This window comes from Pongo abelii, chromosome 1, assembly GCF_028885655.2.
Source record: "Pongo abelii isolate AG06213 chromosome 1, NHGRI_mPonAbe1-v2.0_pri, whole genome shotgun sequence".
NCBI classification, from domain to species: Eukaryota; Metazoa; Chordata; class Mammalia; order Primates; family Hominidae; genus Pongo; species Pongo abelii.
The window spans coordinates 82,774,138-82,793,458 of NC_071985.2; the positions used below are offsets into that span (position 1 = coordinate 82,774,138).

Here is a 19,321-nt window from a genome sequence, read left to right on the forward strand (position 1 = left end):
TTTCTTTTATAGTTTAGGTGGTCTGATGTTTGATGAAAAGACTTTAGTAAGATGTATATATTCAGTGCTCAGTAACTCAATATATTAATATGTAACCTGGGAGGTCTTATGTCCATATGGGTTTTTCACTGAATCACTACCACCACCATCATTAGGCACCATCACTAGGCACCATTACTATCAACACATATAGACCACCAAAATATTGCTCTAATATATAATTGTGAACATAAGTCAAGAGGTTGAGACACTCTGGTAATCTAGCTCCCAACTGTTTTCACTGTTTTCCATTTTCAACCAGCTTCCATATCCCAAAACTATTGAGTAGCCAGTGTTTGTTTTTTTTATTCCCATTCCCTCTACATTATAGCTAAAACATGAATGAACAGAATCCATGGTCTATTTCAGACCCAGGGAAAAAAATGTTGTGACATAGGGTAATAAAGTTGAGGCAGAGCCTTTTGAACCTCAAACTAGGGGGTGGGGGTCACAGTCAAGCAAAAGCCTCTGAGTAGTTGCCCAAATCAACTGTCATGGTCTGGAACTGTTTTAGAGGACAGAAATGAGCTTGGAGCTCAGAGCCTTACACAGCAGGTCTCAGGCAATGGTAGCTACATCTTTTTGGATGATTTTGATAATTTGCTACCATCAGGTAGCCACCACAGATACCCACTTATAAAAACAATAAACCAGTTGTTATACACATTCCATTCACAACAAGGAATTCTTTTGTTTCCCACACACCTGTGGAGTCAATGACTGTACACTCAACTAAACCATAGGATTTCATACTAACCAAATAGAATGACACAATTACACATAATTAGCACTAGGCTTTAAATAAGTTAAAAGGTCCCACATTCTGAAATAACTTCCTCAGGCCCCAGTACTTTATGCCTCTATCTTTCACTCTCACTGATGGTTGAGCAGAACATTCCTACCTGATGGAGATGTCCAAGGAAAGCCTGCGCCTGGGCTGTTGAGATTGCTCCTCCTACAGGCACAGGCTGCTTCTGAAAGTCCAGACCATTGGTTTGTGTGCCTAGAAAGCAAGCAAAATAATTACAACTATTAAAAGAAATAAATGAAATAAAGCACTAGATTTCAGTTACCAACATTCATCAGGCACCTATTTTGCATAAGTGCTTTTCTAAGTACCTCCAAGGAGAAGGGATTCAAAAGAAAGGAAACAGTAAAATGGTTTATCTTCTAAAAGCAGGACTGCATGACAAGTACACAAACACTGATAAAGCTTAAGAAACAGACACAAAAATATAAATAATAAATTACAATCATAAGATGGTATGTGAAAATTCAGATGTGAATGCAGCAACTGGAGCAGCTAGCATAGGAACAGAGTTCAAAGACACCCTGAGGCTCTCTTCTATTTTTCAGCTTACTTGATATGTGGTTTAGACAGAAGAAATTCACTGGTGACTTTGCCAAGAGCAAGAAAAACTTATTATTAACTCTGAACACTTTAATGAATAGCAATCTGATGGCAAAAAGCAACCTTCTCCATGATAAGCATAAAGAAAACAATAGCTGTATTAATTCCTTTAATCCTAAACAGTAGATTGCTGCATGTATCTCATTAGCAAGGGCCCTGCTATAATTATATTTTTCAAAATGTTATGCGAGGCTGGGTGTAATGGCTTATGCCTGTAAACCCAGCACTTTGGGAGGCCGAGGTGGGTAGATGGCTTGAGCTCATGAGTTCGAGATCAGCCTGGGCAGCATGGTGAAACCCCGTCTCTATAAAAAATCAGCCAGGTGTGTGGTGATGTGCGCCTGAAGTCCCAGCTACTCCGGAGGCTAAGGGAGAATGACTTGAGCCCAGGAGGTGGAGGTTGCAGTGAGCCGAGATCACGCCACTGCACTCCAGCCTGGGTAATACAGCTAAAACTTGTCTCAAAAAAAAAAAAAAAAAAAAAAAAGAAAAGAAAAGAAAAGAAAGAAAAGAAAAATGTTATGCGAGAGCTATTTAACCACTTCTGCTGTGATCTGATATTAGAATAGGGCTAATTTATGAAAAGACATGCCACCCTAACACCCAGAAATATTTTCTAAGGGATTATAATACATTGTTTTCAAATTACTATATCCAGTTATTACTTTAAAAAGCCAGAACATCATATACTGAATAAAATATAACAGACCACAGGAATCTGTAAGAATTGTCTAGACCAAAGATACGGTTCTACACTTCCATTTCCTACCACTCAAACACCCCCATTCTTCCCATCCTTACACCTACATGTGCACACATATCCAGAGCAGACCAGTCAGAAGAGCACAAAGTTAGAACCTTACAGCAGTGTTTGTAAGACAGTGCTAACGTCTGCCAATATACACATCCTAATTTCTGGCAGATGTATTACTTAAATAAGAATGAATAATTAGGTATAGCACATGAACCAGAGCCCTATTTGTTTCCTTGAGATAATTATAAAAGATATGTATAAATATTTCACTTTCTAAAAATCATAAAATCGCTTCTTATATTTTTTCCTAAAGCCTTCCACAAATAGAAAACTATAGAACTACTCAGACATACACAGTTAGTAAAATTAAGAGTGCATGCTTGTGTCAAGTAATTGAAAACTTGCATGAAAATAAAATGTAATTAGAATCACCTCCTTTCTTTTTTCTTATTTTTTTCCACAACGACATTCTAGTCAAGTAAGTAGAGTCACTTCCATAAGCCACATGTAGAAGTTTCACTATTTTAAAGTCGTGCGTTTTGTCATTAGTTGTTATCTCTATCCCTATGCAGGATATCAGTCCCTTTGTGGAGATTTTAAGATAGTACAGCATTATATTATTTTGTCAATCATACCTCAATAAAACTGGAGGAAAAAGAGACTGTTCACCATTAGAGAAACATGCTCAAGATATATTAAATAAATCAACAAGGCTAAAAGAATATAAGATTTTGAAAAACCGAGACAAGCACTTAAAAGATTAACATACTACTAATAGGAGGTCTTCCAGAACCAAATATTCCACTCTCATGGAGTTTGTGAAAATTCTATATACTGGTTCCACTTTCAAGTTGCCATAAAAGTGCTATCAAAGCTGCTTGTAAGTCACAAAGCACTAAATAACACAGAGACATTGATATCTAGTATCCCTGGTACAGTGGTCTACTGGTAACAGTATTTAAGTGCCCTGGTTCTGCCTCTGGGGGGAGGAGGAGCTGAAGGCATGGTCTCTGTATTGTAAAATGTTCTTACATTTTTAATATATTATGATATTTTGACGTCATAAAAACCTTTCTGGCTGGGGAGAGACTGCCCCTCCCAGGTTTAGTCAATTCTTGGAGACAGCAAAGGGCCCAGCCAGGAGCATGTCTTTGATACACAAACTAACCAATCTAGAGCCATACTTCCTCAATCAGACTCTACAGGCAATATTCTGCCTTCATCCTAGGGCCAGGTACTGGGCAACTAAAGACGACCCCTAGGTGGTCCCAAAGCCCTCTAAAATTATTCAAATTAGCCAATCCTAAACTGTTTACTCTGTCCTGACTTTCCCACAGAAACCCCAACAAACGTAGTGGCCTAGAGCCAGTGGGTGGCTTTCCCCTCTAATTCCAGCTACTCAGAGGCTGAGGCAGGAAGGATCCTTTAAGCCCAGGAGTTCGAGGCTGCAACCAGCTACGATCATGCCACTGCAAAAAGGTGATGGCCTAACTATTTCCCTTTAGAAACCCAAGCAAAGGTAGTGGCCTAAATCTTCCACTCACTCCTATATTCTGCCTCCTCACCACTCTGGTGTCTTCCCCATGTGACCCTGCATGGTGTGCTGTGCCTCCTGTCTCTAGGACCTGCGAGTATAATAAACTTTGTTTTCCTGAGCTTTTCTTATGTCACCTATTGTGGCCACACTGGACTAACCACCTCATAACGGAACACAAAACAGTATTCAAAGGTAGTAAGGTAAAAAGAATACTCTTAGACAACTACTCAGATAAATAGAGGAATTTAAGGTGCTAAGGCAGGTTAACCTCTTTTACTGTGGCAACTGAGGCTCCATTGGGAGGTGAGAAGTAGAAGAAGGTAGTTATTACATGGAAATCATTCTTGTAAAACATAAAGACCTAAATTAGACTAAAAGGAAAGGAGAGAGAAACAGATACACACACATACCCCAACCGGAAGTTAAGTATGAGCCAGAAATGTGGAGGTAGGTACATTGGGGGCCAAAACCAAATAGCACTTGGTTTTGTGTGCCTGTGAGAAAAGGAGCACCCTACATTAGGAGACATAATACGAGCACCTACATTAGCAGACATGAAGACACAGAGAAACAGAAGGAGCAGTTAGAAAAGTAGAAAAAAAACCATTCAAGATTAGTGTGTTTACAGAAATCCTGAACAGATCAATAACGAGTAATTAAACGAAATCAGTAATAAAAAACTTAACCAAAAAATCCCTGGACCAGATAGATTCACAGCCAAATTTTACCAGCCGTACAAGGAAGAGCTCGTACCAATTCTACTGAAACTATCCCCCAAAAATCAAGTAGGAGGAACTCCTTCCTAACTTCTTCTATGAAAGCAGCATCATCTTGACACTTAAATCTGGCAATGATACAACAAAAAAAGAAAACCACAGGCCAACATCCCTGATGAACATAGATGCGAAAATCCTCAACAAAGTATTAGTAATCCAAATCCAGCAGCACATCAAAAAGTCAATTCCCCATGATCAAGTGGGCTTTATTTCTGGGATGCAAGGGTGGTTCAACATATACAAATCAGTACGTGATTAACTACACAAAAAGAATTAAAACAAAAACCATATGATCATCACAATAGAACCAGAAAAAAGCATTCAATAAAATCTAACATCCCTTTATAATAAAAACTCCTAATAAACTAGGCATTGAAGGAACATACCTCAAAATAATAAGAGCCATCTATGATAAACTCATAGCCAATATCATATGGAACAGTCAAAAGTTGAAAGCATTTCCCCTAAGAACAAGGCAAGGATGTCCACTCTCACCACTGCTATTTAACATAGTACTGAAAGTCCTTGCCAGAGCAATAAGGCAAGAGAAACAAACAAACAGCATCTAAATAGGAAAAGTGGAAGTAAAATTATCTAAAGATTCTGCTCAAAGACCCTAGACCTGATAAATCACTTCAGTGGACTCAGGATATGAAATCAATGTACAAAAATCAGTAGCATTCCTATACATCAATAACATTCAAGCTGAGAACCAAATCAAGAATACAATCCCATTTACGGTAGCCACAAAATAAAATAAAATAAAATAAAATAAAAACAGCTAGGAATACATCTAACCAAGGAGGTGAAAGATATCTATGAGAACTACAAAACACTGTTAAAAGAAATCACAGACGACACAAACAAATAGAAAATAATTCCATGCGGGAGGGTTGGAAAAATCATTACCTTTAAAATGTCTATACTGCCCAGAGCAATCTACAGATTCAACACTAGTCTTATCAAATTACCAACATCATTTTTTTTTACATAATTAGAAAAGAACTATTCTAAAATTCATATAGAACCAAAAAGAGCCTGAATAGCCAAGGCAATCCTAAGCAAAAAAGAATAAAGCCAGAAGCATCACATTACCTGACTTCAAGCTATACTACAAGGCTACTGTAATGAAACAGCATGGTACTGGTACAAAAATAGATACACAGACCAATATAACAGAGTAGAGACCTCTAAAATAAAGCCCCACACCTATACCCAACTGATCTTTGACACAGTCAACAAAAATAAACAATGGGGAATAGGCACTCTATAACAGTGCTGGGAAAACTGGCTGACCATATGCAGAAGAATGAAACTGGACCCCTACGTCTCACTATATACAAAAATTAACTCAAGATGGATTAAATACTTCCATGTAAGACCTCAAACTGTAAAAACCCTAGAAGAAAACCTAGGAGATACTCTTGTAAACATTGGCCTAAGCAAAGAATTTATGACTAAGTACTCAAAAGCAAACACAACAAAAATAAAAACAGACAATTGGGATTTAATTAAACTAAAGAGCAGGACTGAGGAGATAGGTACATTGAGGGCCAAAACCAACTATCAAAAGAAACTATCAACAGAATAAACAACCTACAGAATAGGGAAAATATTAGCAAACTGTGCATCCAAAAAAGAGACTAATATCCAAAATCTATAAGGAACTTAAATCAACAAGAAAAAAAACTTCATTAAAAAGCAGGCAAAGACAGACACGTCTCAAAAGAAGACATACAAGCAGTCAACAAATATGAAAAAATGCTCAACATCACTAATCATCAGAAATGCAAACCAAAATAACAATGAGATACCATCTCACACTAGGCAGACTATTATTAAAAAGTAAAACAAAACAAAACAAAAAAAAAACCCCAAATGTTGGCAAAGCTGAAAAAAAACCACGTACACACTGTTGGTAGGAATGCAAATTAGTTCAGTCCCTGTGGAAAGCAGTTTGGCAATTTCTCAAAGAACTAAAAACAGAATTACCATTCGACCTAGCAATCCCTTTACTGGATATATACCCAAAGAAAAATAAATCGTTCTACCCAAAAGACACCTGCATTTGCATGTTTATCACAGCACTATTCACAACAGCAGAGACATGGAATCAACCCTGGTGCCCAAAACAGTGGATTAGATAAAGAAAATGTGGTACATATGAACCGTGGAATACTATGCAGCCATAAACAGAACAAAATTCATGCAGTAATACGGATGCAGCTGGAGGCCATTTTCCTAAGTGAATTAACACAGGAACAGAAAACCAAATACCACATATTCTCACATTTAAGTGGGAGTTAAACACATAAGACACAAAGATGGAAACAGACACTAGGGATTCCAAAAGGGGGAAGGGAAGCAGAAGGCAAGGGCTGAAAAACTACCTACAGGTACTAGGTTTGCTACTTGGGTGACAGAATCATTAGAATCCCAAACCTCAGCATCAGGCGATATACCCATGTAATAAAACTGTGCGTTTACCCTCTACATCTAAAACTATGTGCTTACCCCCTACATCTAAAACAAAAATAGTTTTCTTAAAAAAAGACTAGTGTGTTTCAGGAGCCAGGGATGAGAAAGCTACAAGGATGTAGTGGTTTAATACTATTAAATGGTACAGAGAAGATAATGATAAGAGCACTGAGAAATAAATAAATCCAAAGAAAATAGAGGGAAAGGTAATAATAAAGGTAAGACCAATAATGAATACCATTAAAAAAAACTTCCACATAATAGAAACACCAACTTGGTTCTTTCAAAAGAATCTTGTCACTTTGTAACTTATAAACTTCTGGTAAGATGGAACAAGAAAATAAAAGAGAAGGAGCAAACAAACAATTTAAATGTAACAAAAAAGGCCTATTAAAAACTGCTGCAGGTCAGGTGCAGTAGCTCAAGCCTGTATCCCAGCACTCTAGAGAGGCTGAAGCAGAAGAATTACTTGAGGCCAGGAGTTCAAGACCAGCCTGAGCAGCACAGTCAGAACCTGCCTCAAAAAAAAAAAAAAAAAAAAAAAAAAGAAAAAGAAGCTGCAGATAATCAAAAGATTAAGAATATATTGTGAAGCACTTCATGTCAATACAATTAAAACTTAAAAATGAATAACACTATAGAAAATATAACTTATCAAGACTGACTCAAGAAGAAATAGAAAATCTGTAGTCTCACAGCATTTAAGGAAACTGAATTAGTAGGTAAGTAAAAATCTTCCCAAGAAGAGAATAAAAAGCCTTGTTGATTTTACCCAAGTGCTTCCAAAAATTCAAGGAACAAATAATTCTAATCCTCCACAAATGTTTCCAGAGAACAACAAAACCAGAAACACTTCTAACCCATTTTATGAGACCAGCATAACCTTGATACCATCACCTGATAAAGTGTGAAAAATATAAATACAAGCCAGTTTCATTCATAAATATATATGAAAAAATACTAAATAATAATAGCAAACCTAATCTACTAATATAAAATATTATGGCTAAGGTAGATCTAGGGAGTCTGAGGCAGGAGAATCACTTGAACCTGGGAAGCAGAGGTTGCAGTGAGCCAAGATCACGCCATTGCACTCCTGCCTGGGCAACAAGAGTGAAACTCCATCTCAAAAAAAAAAAAAAAAGAAAAAAGATCAATTAGGCCAGATGCGGTGGCTCATGCCTGTAATCCCAGCACTTTGGAAGGTCGAGACAGGTAGATCATGAGGTCAAGAGATCGAGACTATCCTGGCCAACATGGTGAAAACCCATCTCTACTAAAAATACAAAAATTAGCTGGGTGTAGTGATGCGCGCCTGTAGTCCCAGCTATTCAGGAGGCTGAGGCAGGGGGATTGCTTGAACCCAGGAAGCGGAGGTTGCAATGAGCCGAGATAGCACCATTGCACTCCAGCCTGAAGACAGAGTGAGACTCCGTCTCAAAAAAAAAAAAAAAAAATCAATTAATAAGATTCACCAAGTTCAATAAAGGGCGGGGGGGGGGGGGAATCACATAGAAATCTCAAAAGATGCATAAAACTCAGACAAATTCAATATCCACCTATGATAAAAATTCTTGACATAAGGACTGGGTGTGCTGGCTCACGCCTGTAATCCTAGCATTTTGGGAGGCTGAGGCAGGTGGATTATTTGAGCTCTGGAGTTTGAGACGAGCCTGGGCAACATGATGAAACCCCATCTCTACCAAAAATACCAAAATCAGCCAGGCGTGATGGTGCACACCTGTAGTCCCAGCAACTTGGGTTGAGGGTGGAAGGACTGCTTGAACCCAGAAGGCTGAGGCCGCAGTGAGCTCACGTCACGCCACTACACTCCTGCCTGGGGAACAAAGTGAGACCCTGTCTCAAAAAGAAGCGGGGGGTAGGGTGGGTGAGGCGTTGGGGAGGGGGCAATCTTGGCATAGGAATACAAGTTTCTTTAACTTGATAAAGAATAAGCATTAAAATAAATAAATAAACATCATAGTTTATGGTGAAAAATTAAAAGCATTTCCTTTAAGATTAAGAAGAAGATAAGGGGGCCAGTTACTGTTACAGTAGGTAGACAGGCATGAGCAGGGCAGAAAGCTCTTCCCTTGCCCACTAGGAATGTTGGGTGATGGTCTGGCAGTTTTCATATTGCCTCTCTAAGTGATAAATTGGCAGCCAGCTTCACGGAGAGGCCATTTCCTAATGGTCCACACCTGTTGCGCTAAAGTGTTAATTGAAGGCAGGCACCAGGGAGAAGTAATTTCTTGGGCATGTGCATTAAGAGACAAAATGGCAGAGTATGACCTTCTGGGGGCACACCACCAGAAAAGGGAAGAAAGCCTCAGATGGGCATGCCTACAACCTCCTAAACACACTGCACATGCTCACCTCCCAAGGGTAAGGAGGGCACTACACATGTGGGCAGCCCACCTCAAGGGAAGAATCATGGGAAAGGTGCCAGCCTATAAAGTCCCAGGATCAACGTTAAACACTGCACTTGACCTGGGTGCCTGCTTGGGACTCTTCTAAGTGTACTTTCCTTTCTTTCCTGTTCTAAAGCCTTTGTAAGTAAACTTCCACTCATGCTCTGAAACTCGCCTTGGTCTCTTCTGCTGCCTTATGCCCCTCAGTCGAATTCTTTCTTCTGAGGAGGCAAGAATTGAAGTTGCTGCAGACCCGTATATATTTGCCGCCAGTGATTCAAATACCTTCTACCAGTAACACATTTGATGCTGTGAAACTTGGATATTTGCCACTGGTAACACTACTACTACTTCTATCATACTCCAAGGCCTATCCAGGAAAACAAGACAAAAAAGAAAACATCTGAGTTGGAAAAAACAAAACAAAACCCTTTGCAGGTGATTTGTGTGTACAGAATATTCTAAGGAATCTAATAATTTATTATTAGAATAACAGAGTTTAATGAGGATGCAGCACACAAAATCTACTTTAAAATTGCCTTTGTGGCCAGGGTGGGCAGATCCCTTGAGCCCAGGGGTTAGAGACCAGCCTGGGCAACATGGTGAAACCCTGCCTCTACAACAAAAAAAAAGAAAAGAAAGAAAAATTAGCTAGGCGTGGTGGGACGCGCCTATAATCCCAGCTACTTATGAGGCTGAGGTGGGAGGATCACCTGAGCTGAGGGAAGTCGAGGCTGCAGTGAGCCGTGATCCTGCCACTGCACTCCAGTGTGGGCAACAAAGTGAGACCCTGTCTCAAAAAATAATAATAATAAAATTGTCTTTGTATATTCCAAATGAAAACAATTTTTAAAGATTTTATTTATAAACACTTAAAAGATATAAAGTCCTGAAAATAAATCTATCAAAATACAGCAAGTTCCACAGGCAGAAAATTATAAAACTTTATTTAAAAACAAAGACATGGCTGGGCATGGAGGCTCACACTTATAATCCCAGAGATTTGAGAGGTGGGAGGATCGCTTGAGGCCGAGTTTGACACCAGCTTGAGCAACACAGTGAAAAAAAATAGTAATTAAAAATGTGCAGTTATTATAGTATGCCAGTTGTATAGACAGATGCCAGCTCAATATTGTAAAAATGTCAGTTCTCCCCCAACTGACCTATGGATTCAAAGTAAATTCATATCAAAATCTCAATAAATTATTTTCTCTCTTTGTCTTTTTTTTGGAGCAGAGGGGTAGAACTTAACAAGTTGATTCTAAAATTTACATAGAATGGCATGGGGCCAAGATGTTCTTTAAAACATGGAGACGTGGATTATCAAAATATTAACATTTACAGAGCAATAATAATTGGGGCAGTGTGGTATTAGCATAAGGATCAACACATATACCAATGCAGAGTCTAGAGACAGAGGTACACACACCTATGAACACTTGAAACATGACAGAGGTGAGGAAGGGATGAAACATGACAGATCAATGAGGAAAGGGTGGAGTTTTTAATAAAGGGGTAGCTGGGTATCTACTTAAAAAAAAAAAAAAAAACTAGACACATTACACTATACTAAAAAAAAAAAAAAAAAAAGAAAGAAAAAAGAAAATTTCAGAAGGATTAAAAGCCAAAATGTAAAATGCAAAACTATAACATTCTTAGAAGATAACATAAAAGAATATCATTCTAACCTTGGGAAAGTGAAGAATTTCTTTATCAAGAACCAAAAGATGAAAACACATAAATTTAACTACTTTAAAATTAAAAGTTCATCAAAGGGCTACATAAAGTGAATTGAAAAAAGAAAATATTTACAATCCATACAAACAACAAAGGATTAGTATTCAGAATACACAAAGAACTCCTATGAGTCAATAAGAAAAAGTCAACCCAATAGAAAAAATAGGCAAGATAAATGAATAGGAATTTAACAAAGGAAGAAACACAGATGGCCCATAAACATAGGAAAAGATGTTCAATCTGCTTGGAAACTATGGAAATGCAAATTAAAACCTCAATGAGATTCCATTTTACACCTGATAAATTGGCTAAAATTGCAAAGTTGGTTAATCCCAGTTGCTATTAGTAGCAGTATAAACCAGTACAAATGCTTTGGAAAACTGGCTGGCAGTACTAAATACTAAGTACATTAGAACAAGTTCAGCAATAACACTATTAAGAAAATACTCTGGGTACTCATGCCTGTAATCCCAGCACTTTGGGAGGCCAAGACAGGCAGATCACCTGAGGTCAGGAGTTTGAGACCAGCCTGGCCAACATGGTGAAACCCTGTATTTACTAAAAATATAAAAATCAGCTGAGTGTGGTGGAGAGTGCCTGTAATCCCAGCTACTAGGGAGGCTGAGGCAGGAGAATTGCTTGAACCCGGGAGGCCGAGGTTGCAGTGAGCTGAGATCGCACCACTGCACTCCAGCCTGGGTGACAGAGTGAGACTCTGTCAAAAAATAAATAAATAAATAAAAATAAAGAAAATACTCTGGGGACTTTTTCACATACATGTATCAAGAGATAAGTACAAAGTCATTTATAGCCATATTATTTGTAATAGCAAAAGCCTAGAAATAACCCAAATGTCCATCAATAATGGAATAAACAAACATTCGAATGTAGTCATACAATGGGATATTATATCCAGTGAAAATGAATTATAGGTATATGTACTAACATGGATGAATCTCAAACACATAATGTTGAGCAAAAGAAATCAGTAATAAAATATCCATGGTACAGTATAATTCAATTTCATTATGGAAACAGGCAAATCTAAGTAATGTGTTATTTGAGGATAAACATGTAGATGGAAAAATATTTTGAGTGAAAAGCAGTGTCACCATTAACGCTAATTCCAAGATAGTGGTTATTTTTGTGGTAGAAGAATGGAATATGTTCAGAGTGGGCCTACAGAAGCCTTCTGAGGAATGGTAACATTCTACTTTATGGCCACAGTGGTAGATATAAGTACTTAATCACTACATTCATGTTTACATACAAGTTTTTACAATTACTTTTGCATAAAATCGTAAAAGAATCAACAATAAAAAAAGTGCAACAAAATTCTGGGTACACATCCAGATTGCAAGGAATAAAGGCAAAAGCAGGTAATAATGAAGCCAAGGTGGTGAGTGATGATCATTTCTTTCATAAGTCAGGTACTGGTGGGACAGTGTGAGGATGATAATTCAAAGGAGCAGATAGAGTGGAGGGAAAGACTTGAGGCTGATAAAACCTGAGCAAACTTAAAGACTGAAAGAGTCTGTGGAAGGGATATGCTGAAAAGGTAAGAACAATAGCAGGTTAAAAGATAGGGCAGAAACCTGAAGGGTATGAGAAGACAATTCAAATAATGAAGGCGGTGGGGGTAAAGAGAGATATTTCTTTGTTAGATGCAAAAAAAAGGAGAAGGTAGGTAAAAACAGAAAAATGTAAAGTACTGAAGAGGGAGGTGGTGAGGCTCAAATCAGACAGCCACAATTTTTTCAGTAATCAAAAGGCAGATATTTTCAGAAAACGAAAGAGCAAAACAGAAATAGAGAAGATTGGAAATATGCAATGAAAAATGTGACAGGGAATAAATTAGAGGTGAATCCAAGGTTAGCACCAGTGACAGTGAAGACCCAGCTGAGAGATAGTTGGATTTATATTAAGTTCAAGCATTGGAGAGTCCTCATCTCCCAGAAAGTTCTGTTTCTCCCTTCATAGCCAGCAGTCAAGGATCAAATAGGCAAAGGTTTTTTCTCTTCATGAACAGTTCATATTACTCAGCTTTGCACAGGATTCAGGCATTTAAATGTCTTTCAGCGCTCAGCTCAAATGCTATTTTCTTTCATGTTTCCCATCTCTCTAACCCAAAAGCAATAATCTATACCTTCTTACTACGAAAACACATTTGGTACTTCCTCAACATTTTGTGGGAGTGAGGGAAGAAATAAAATTGAGCTAAAGTACACATGACACAGATGAATATGAATCTCAAGCCCACTATACTAAGTAAAAGCAGCCAGATTCAAAGGGTACATCCACATGATTCTATTTATTTCATATTTTGCAAATGGTAAAGCTGAAAGGGACATTAAAAAGAACTAATCAAGCTCCATGTTTTACAAATAAGAATTCTTTTCTAATATACAAAAATACTTCCACTGAAATAACCAAGCTGGACAGTAATCGAGCTCAGACTGAAATTCCAAGCCTTCCACCGATCTGTCTAGCACCCCTGCCCCAACTCTCTCCCAATTGCCCTTTCTACTAAACCATCCAATGACGAAGGACTCCAATGCTCATTCACAAATATTAGCTAAGTGATAAATCAGTAATTGAGGCCATGATCAGGCTCATAAGGGGACATAAGATGACAAAGTAGTAGAATTCTGGCCTTTGCTATCTATCTCACAGCTAGCTACTTCAACTACATTTCTTTTACATTAAAATAAAGTTTTTAAAAAGGAATCAAATCAAATTTTATAGCCCACAAGAAATATTACATTTTATAAAGGATAACTTTGTCAAAAAATGTCTTCAAATACGAAATGCATCAAAATGTTAATAGTGAATACATTATTCTGTATTTTTCAAATTCTCTACCATGATGAGTATTACCATTAAGTTGTGATAACAGCTTAAATTTTTATTGCTAAAATTTTCCTAAAATGAACATCCTTTCAATTTATCCTTCAATGTCATCTCCAAAGCAATCAGTCTCCAGTCTCTTAAAAGAGACACACTTCTGCTGTTTGAATTCTGCCCAGGTGTGCACCTATTTTTGTGGTGGGAGGACAGTCCTCTCCTTTATCCTATTCCTGTTGTCATTTTTCCACAAATGAGAATGGAAATCTATATCCTATGAACATTAATTTTAAAATGTATAAATGAGAGAGGAAACATTACACATTAGGGAAAGAATGAGAAAAGAAGAGGGGGGAGGGAGAAGAGGAGAGTCAGGGAGAAAGCTAAGGTGAAACCCTCAAATAGAATGAAAATGCAGATATCCTTCACCCTCCTCTCTAGCTCTGAAAGTCCTAGTCATTATGAAATATCCAGCCTGGAATCTACTTCCTTCAAGAAGACTTTAAGGGCCAGCCTAACTATAAATAATATTTCCAAAATCTTAACTCCTATAAAATCTAGTTTTTCTTACGACGTTTAATCATTACTTAAGATATAACATTAATAGTTTCTTTTCTTTTTTTCTTTCTTTCTTTTCTTTTTTTTTTTTTGAGATGCTGCTTCGTTCTTGTTGACCAGGCTGGAGTGCAGTGGCGCGATCTCGGCTCACTGCAACCCTCCGCCTCCCAGGTTCAAGTGATTCTCCTGCCTCAGCCTCCCAAGTAGCTGGGATTACAGGCATGTGCCACCATACCCAGCTAATTTTGTTTGTTTGTTTTGAGACAGAGTTTCGCTCTTGTTGCCCAGGCTGGAATGCAAGTGGCACAATTTCAGCTCACTGCAACTTCCGCCTCTCCGGTTCAAGCGATTCTCCTGTCTCAGCCTCCTGAGGAGCTGAGATTACAGTCACGTGCCACCATGCCCAGCTAATTTTTTGTATTTTTAGTAGGGATGGGGTTTCACCATGTCGGCCAGGCTGGTCTAGAACTCCTGACCTTAGGTGATCCACCCACCATGCCTGGCCAACATTAATAGTTTCAAAACAGATCAATCTTTCGAGCCCAGAAATTAAAACACAGATAATACTTATTTTTTGAGACGGAGTTTCGCTTTTGTTGCCCAGGCTGGAGTGCAATGGCATGATCTTGGCTGACTGCAACCTTGGCCTCTCGGGTTCAAGCGATTCTCCTGTCTCAGCCTCCCTAGTAGCTGGGATTACAGGCATGCGCCACCACGCCTGGCTAATTTTGTATTTTTAGTAGAGACGGGGTTTCTCCATGTTGGTCAGGCTGGTCTCGAACTCCCGACCTCAGGTGATCTGCCCGCCTCGGCCTCCCAAAGTGCTGGGATTACAGGCATGAGCCACCGTGCCCAGCCTAACACTGATAATACATTTTCTTTTTCTTTTTTCTTTTTTTTTTTTTTTTGAGATGGAGTCTTGCTCTGTCGCCCAGGCTGAAGTGCAGTGGCAAGATCTTGGCTCACTGCTACCTCCACCTCTCGGGTTCAAGCAATTCTCCTGCCTCATCTGTTCAGGACCTAGCTACATCTGAAGGAAATCATGACACTTTAAAAAGAAAAAAAATCTGTCTTTTGCAATGTCAGTTCCCCATGTTCTTTAGCTAAATGCATGGAAATACATTTGTTACTACAGGTCTCAGACCAAGTATCAGAATCACACAGATGACAAAATAGAATTAAATCAGAGTAAGAAAGTTGGTTGCAGAGAACTGAGTTTTCTGGAACCCTGGAAAATATTTGTAAATAGCCCATTTCCAACAAAAGAACAAAAAAGATTCATTCTCAACGGAGACCAAAATCCTGAATATGTAAAAAGGCAAGGTATTCTTTTTATTCTCTCATCTGATATGATCCTACTTGCAGGAGGCAAGGGAAACTACATTAAGTATAGTACACCTGTTCTGAAATGACTTTGCCTCCCAATAATACTTAGTATCGTTGGCTTATTGGGAACTTAATCTAACTTGATGTGTTTGATATCTTTTCTTGTGAATCAAAACTCACCTGAAACCCTATACAACTTTTATTTTTAATCTACTCCAAAGCAATGATTACTTTGAAATATGAATATAAAAATATTCAGCTGTTTTCTTAACTCCTAGCCAACTGATGTGTTCATGTTTACAGTTCAGTAGAAATTTCTCTTCCCTTGAATGAACAGTTTTACCTTTATAAGAAATGGCTTTGGATAAAATTATTATGCCTATATACACAAGACTTATGACTGAATCATCTTCTATTTTGAATGAGACAATTATTTTTGCTTACGTGCATTTTCTATTTTTATATAACTATTTAGGAATAAACAACAACAACAAATGAGAACCAGGAATATCATATAGCAAAAGATCCTGCTGTAAAAATAAATGCTGTATTCAATAAATATTTATTGAGAATTGATATTCCAGATGCTTAGGTTATAAAAATGAATAAACCACAGTCATTGCTCTTAAGTAGTTCTCAGGCCTATTCATTAATTGATTAATTCATTCAAAAAAATATGTATTGAGCATAAACTGTATAGCAAGCACTGTTCCAGGTGTCAGAGATACAGCAATGGAGAGACAAAAATAATGTCCTTCATGGAGCTTACATTCTAGTTGGGAAATAGATAATAAAAATGAAAAAATATTGAATATCAGATAGAAATAAATGCTATGGAAAAATAAAGAGGAAAAGGGATAGTGAGTCTGGCTGGGGTGCACAGGTAATGCATTTATGAATTCCATATTCATAAAAATATATATACAATGTGGAAAGTATAAAACAGATACCACATAGGCCACTGAGAAGAATATTAAAAGGAGACTTTAAGAGGAAAGGGAGAAGGCAATGTCAGGGAAGCTTCCTGGAGACAACATTTCAGATGAATCTTAAGAGGATGAGATGGAATTAATTGGAAAAGGTTGAGTGAGGGAAGAAAATACCAAGCATTTCTATACCAAAAGTAGAAGACACCATGGCCACGTTAAAAAATAAAATCTAAGAATTTTAACAATTTTAAATACTCTGTTAGGTCCTAGGGTTACAAAGTCATATTCCCATACTACAAGGAGCTCACAGTTAGGTTTGGGTGGCAGACAAGTAAATAAGTAATACAAAAGACAAGCACTATTAAAAAAAAAAAAAAGATACCTATGAAAAGTGGTATCTAAAAAAAGTGGAAGGTAGAACACAAAAAAGAATAAGGTACTGTCACTGCCCTCAAGCCAAGCAAAGCAGAACACTTACTTGCTCTTAGAAAGGTACAAAGAGTTTTGAGAGGTTTAGTGTGGCTAAGATGTAGGAGAGATGAGGTGATACAGGTAGTTCAGGGTAAGAGAGTAAGGCACAAACAACCAAGGTGAGAAAAGTCAAACATCTAACTGCTTAGATGTAAACACAACTTATTATTGCCCATTCTCATATCATTATTACAAGATATTTTGACTATAAGATAGAGGAAAATACACAAAAACATTGGAAAAAAGAAGGAAGTTTCAGTTATTATTATTATTATTATTTCCTGGGGAAAATGAATGAAGAGTTGCTACTTTTTAAAGTACATTATCTAATCCCATTAAAATGGCTGTAATTTTTTTAAAGAAGAAAATAAGTGTTGGCAGGGATGCGGAGAAATTGGAATCCTTGTACATTGATTGTGGAAATATAAAATGGTTCAGCTGCTATGGAAAAAAGTTTGGTAGTAATTCTATGTTTAACTATTTGAAGGACCATCAAAAAGTGGACCCAGCAACTTCACTGCTAGACATAGTCACGTACCATATAAAGACATTCCCATCAGCAACAACAGAACCATATGATTATAATACCCTGTTTTTACTGTACCTTTTCTATGTTTAGATACACAAATACCATTGTGCTACAATTGCATACAGTATTCAGTATACTAACTGTACAGATTTGTAGCCTAGGAGAAACAGGCTACATCATATAGCTTAGGTATGTCATAGGCTATACCATCTTGGTTTGTGAAACATACTCTATGATGTTCATACAATGGTGCATTTCTCAGAATGTATCCCTGACGTTATGCATGACTACATACCCAAAAGAAATGAAAACAAGTACTCAAACAAATCCGTGTACATAAATGTTCACAGCAGCATTATTCACAAGAGCCAAAGAGAGCGGAAATAACCCAAATGTCCATCAAGAGACAAAGGGACACCAACAAATTGTGGTATATCTATCATATGATAGAATACCATTCAGCCATAAAAGGAATGAGTACTGATAATATGCTATTACATGAATGAACCTTGAAAACATTATGCTAAGTTAAAGAAGCCATACACAAAAGGTCACATACCATATGATTCCATTTATATGAAATACCTAGAATAGGTAAATTTATAGAGACAAACTATATAGGTTGGTGGTTGTCAGGGGCTGGGGAGAGGGAAAATGGAGAGCAACTACTTAAGGGGTATAGGGTTTCCTTTGGGGGTGATGAAAATGTTTTGGAACTGGATAGATTGGTAGCTGCACAACACTGTGAACACACTAAATGCCACTGAATTGTTCATTTTAAAATAGTTAATTTTATGTTACGCATTTCACCTCAATCTAAAAAACAAAATAAAAGACTCTGCAGTTCTGGTATAAATCTGACAGTTTCTGCTCTACTGGCTTACTTTTCTAGAGCAGCCAGTCTCATCTGCATAAATGGCTGCTTATGATCTGTTATGAAATGCACCCCTGTTAGAAGTGCACATGAAAATAAGATTAACAATTTCTTGAATAAGGGCCTGAGACATTTTGGAACATGAGTTTGTGAAGGCTATTTTTCATCACCCAGCAGTTATATTTTAGATAGTACTATACTACATTTTAACGTGTAATGAAAATAATATACTACTTCAATTAAACCTACATAATAAAGAGGAAAAATACATTATTCACATATTTCTATTTATAAGTAAATTTAAGGCAGTCAAGGCAAAATTACCAATAGACTAAATTTCTGACACCCTATAGGAAATAACGACAATATCTGTGCCCATCACTACATCACCTTGATAAGCAAGGACAAATTGCAAATGAAGTTCACAGAAAGTCAAGCAACCATAGGACATAAATAATAGCTAAAAGATCTTTTAGGAAAACTTAGCTACTGCTCATTTTTTAGCGTTTTTGTGTGGAGAGCGTTTCTTCCATCTGAGCTGCCATAAAATGGGAAGAATCTGGGATCATGGAAATCCTGAAAGAGAATCACTTATCGCAGAAACAAAACCACAGAAAGATTCTAAGCCACTACAAAAGTAAGAAGCA

The 19,321-nt window shown here is 37.5% G+C and overlaps 1 protein-coding gene across 6 annotated transcripts in view; it reads right to left on the reverse strand.

Moving 5' to 3' along the window:
- POU2F1 (POU class 2 homeobox 1) overlaps nt 1-19,321 on the reverse strand; it is a 208,078-nt gene that overhangs the window by 60,757 nt on the left and 128,000 nt on the right. For all 6 annotated transcript variants that reach the window (XM_024250012.3, XM_054526023.2, XM_054526041.2 and 3 more), the window contains one exon: nt 942-1,042. In XM_024250012.3, coding sequence (XP_024105780.1) covers nt 942-1,042 — 101 coding nt within the window. The remainder of the gene's footprint in view (nt 1-941; nt 1,043-19,321) is intronic.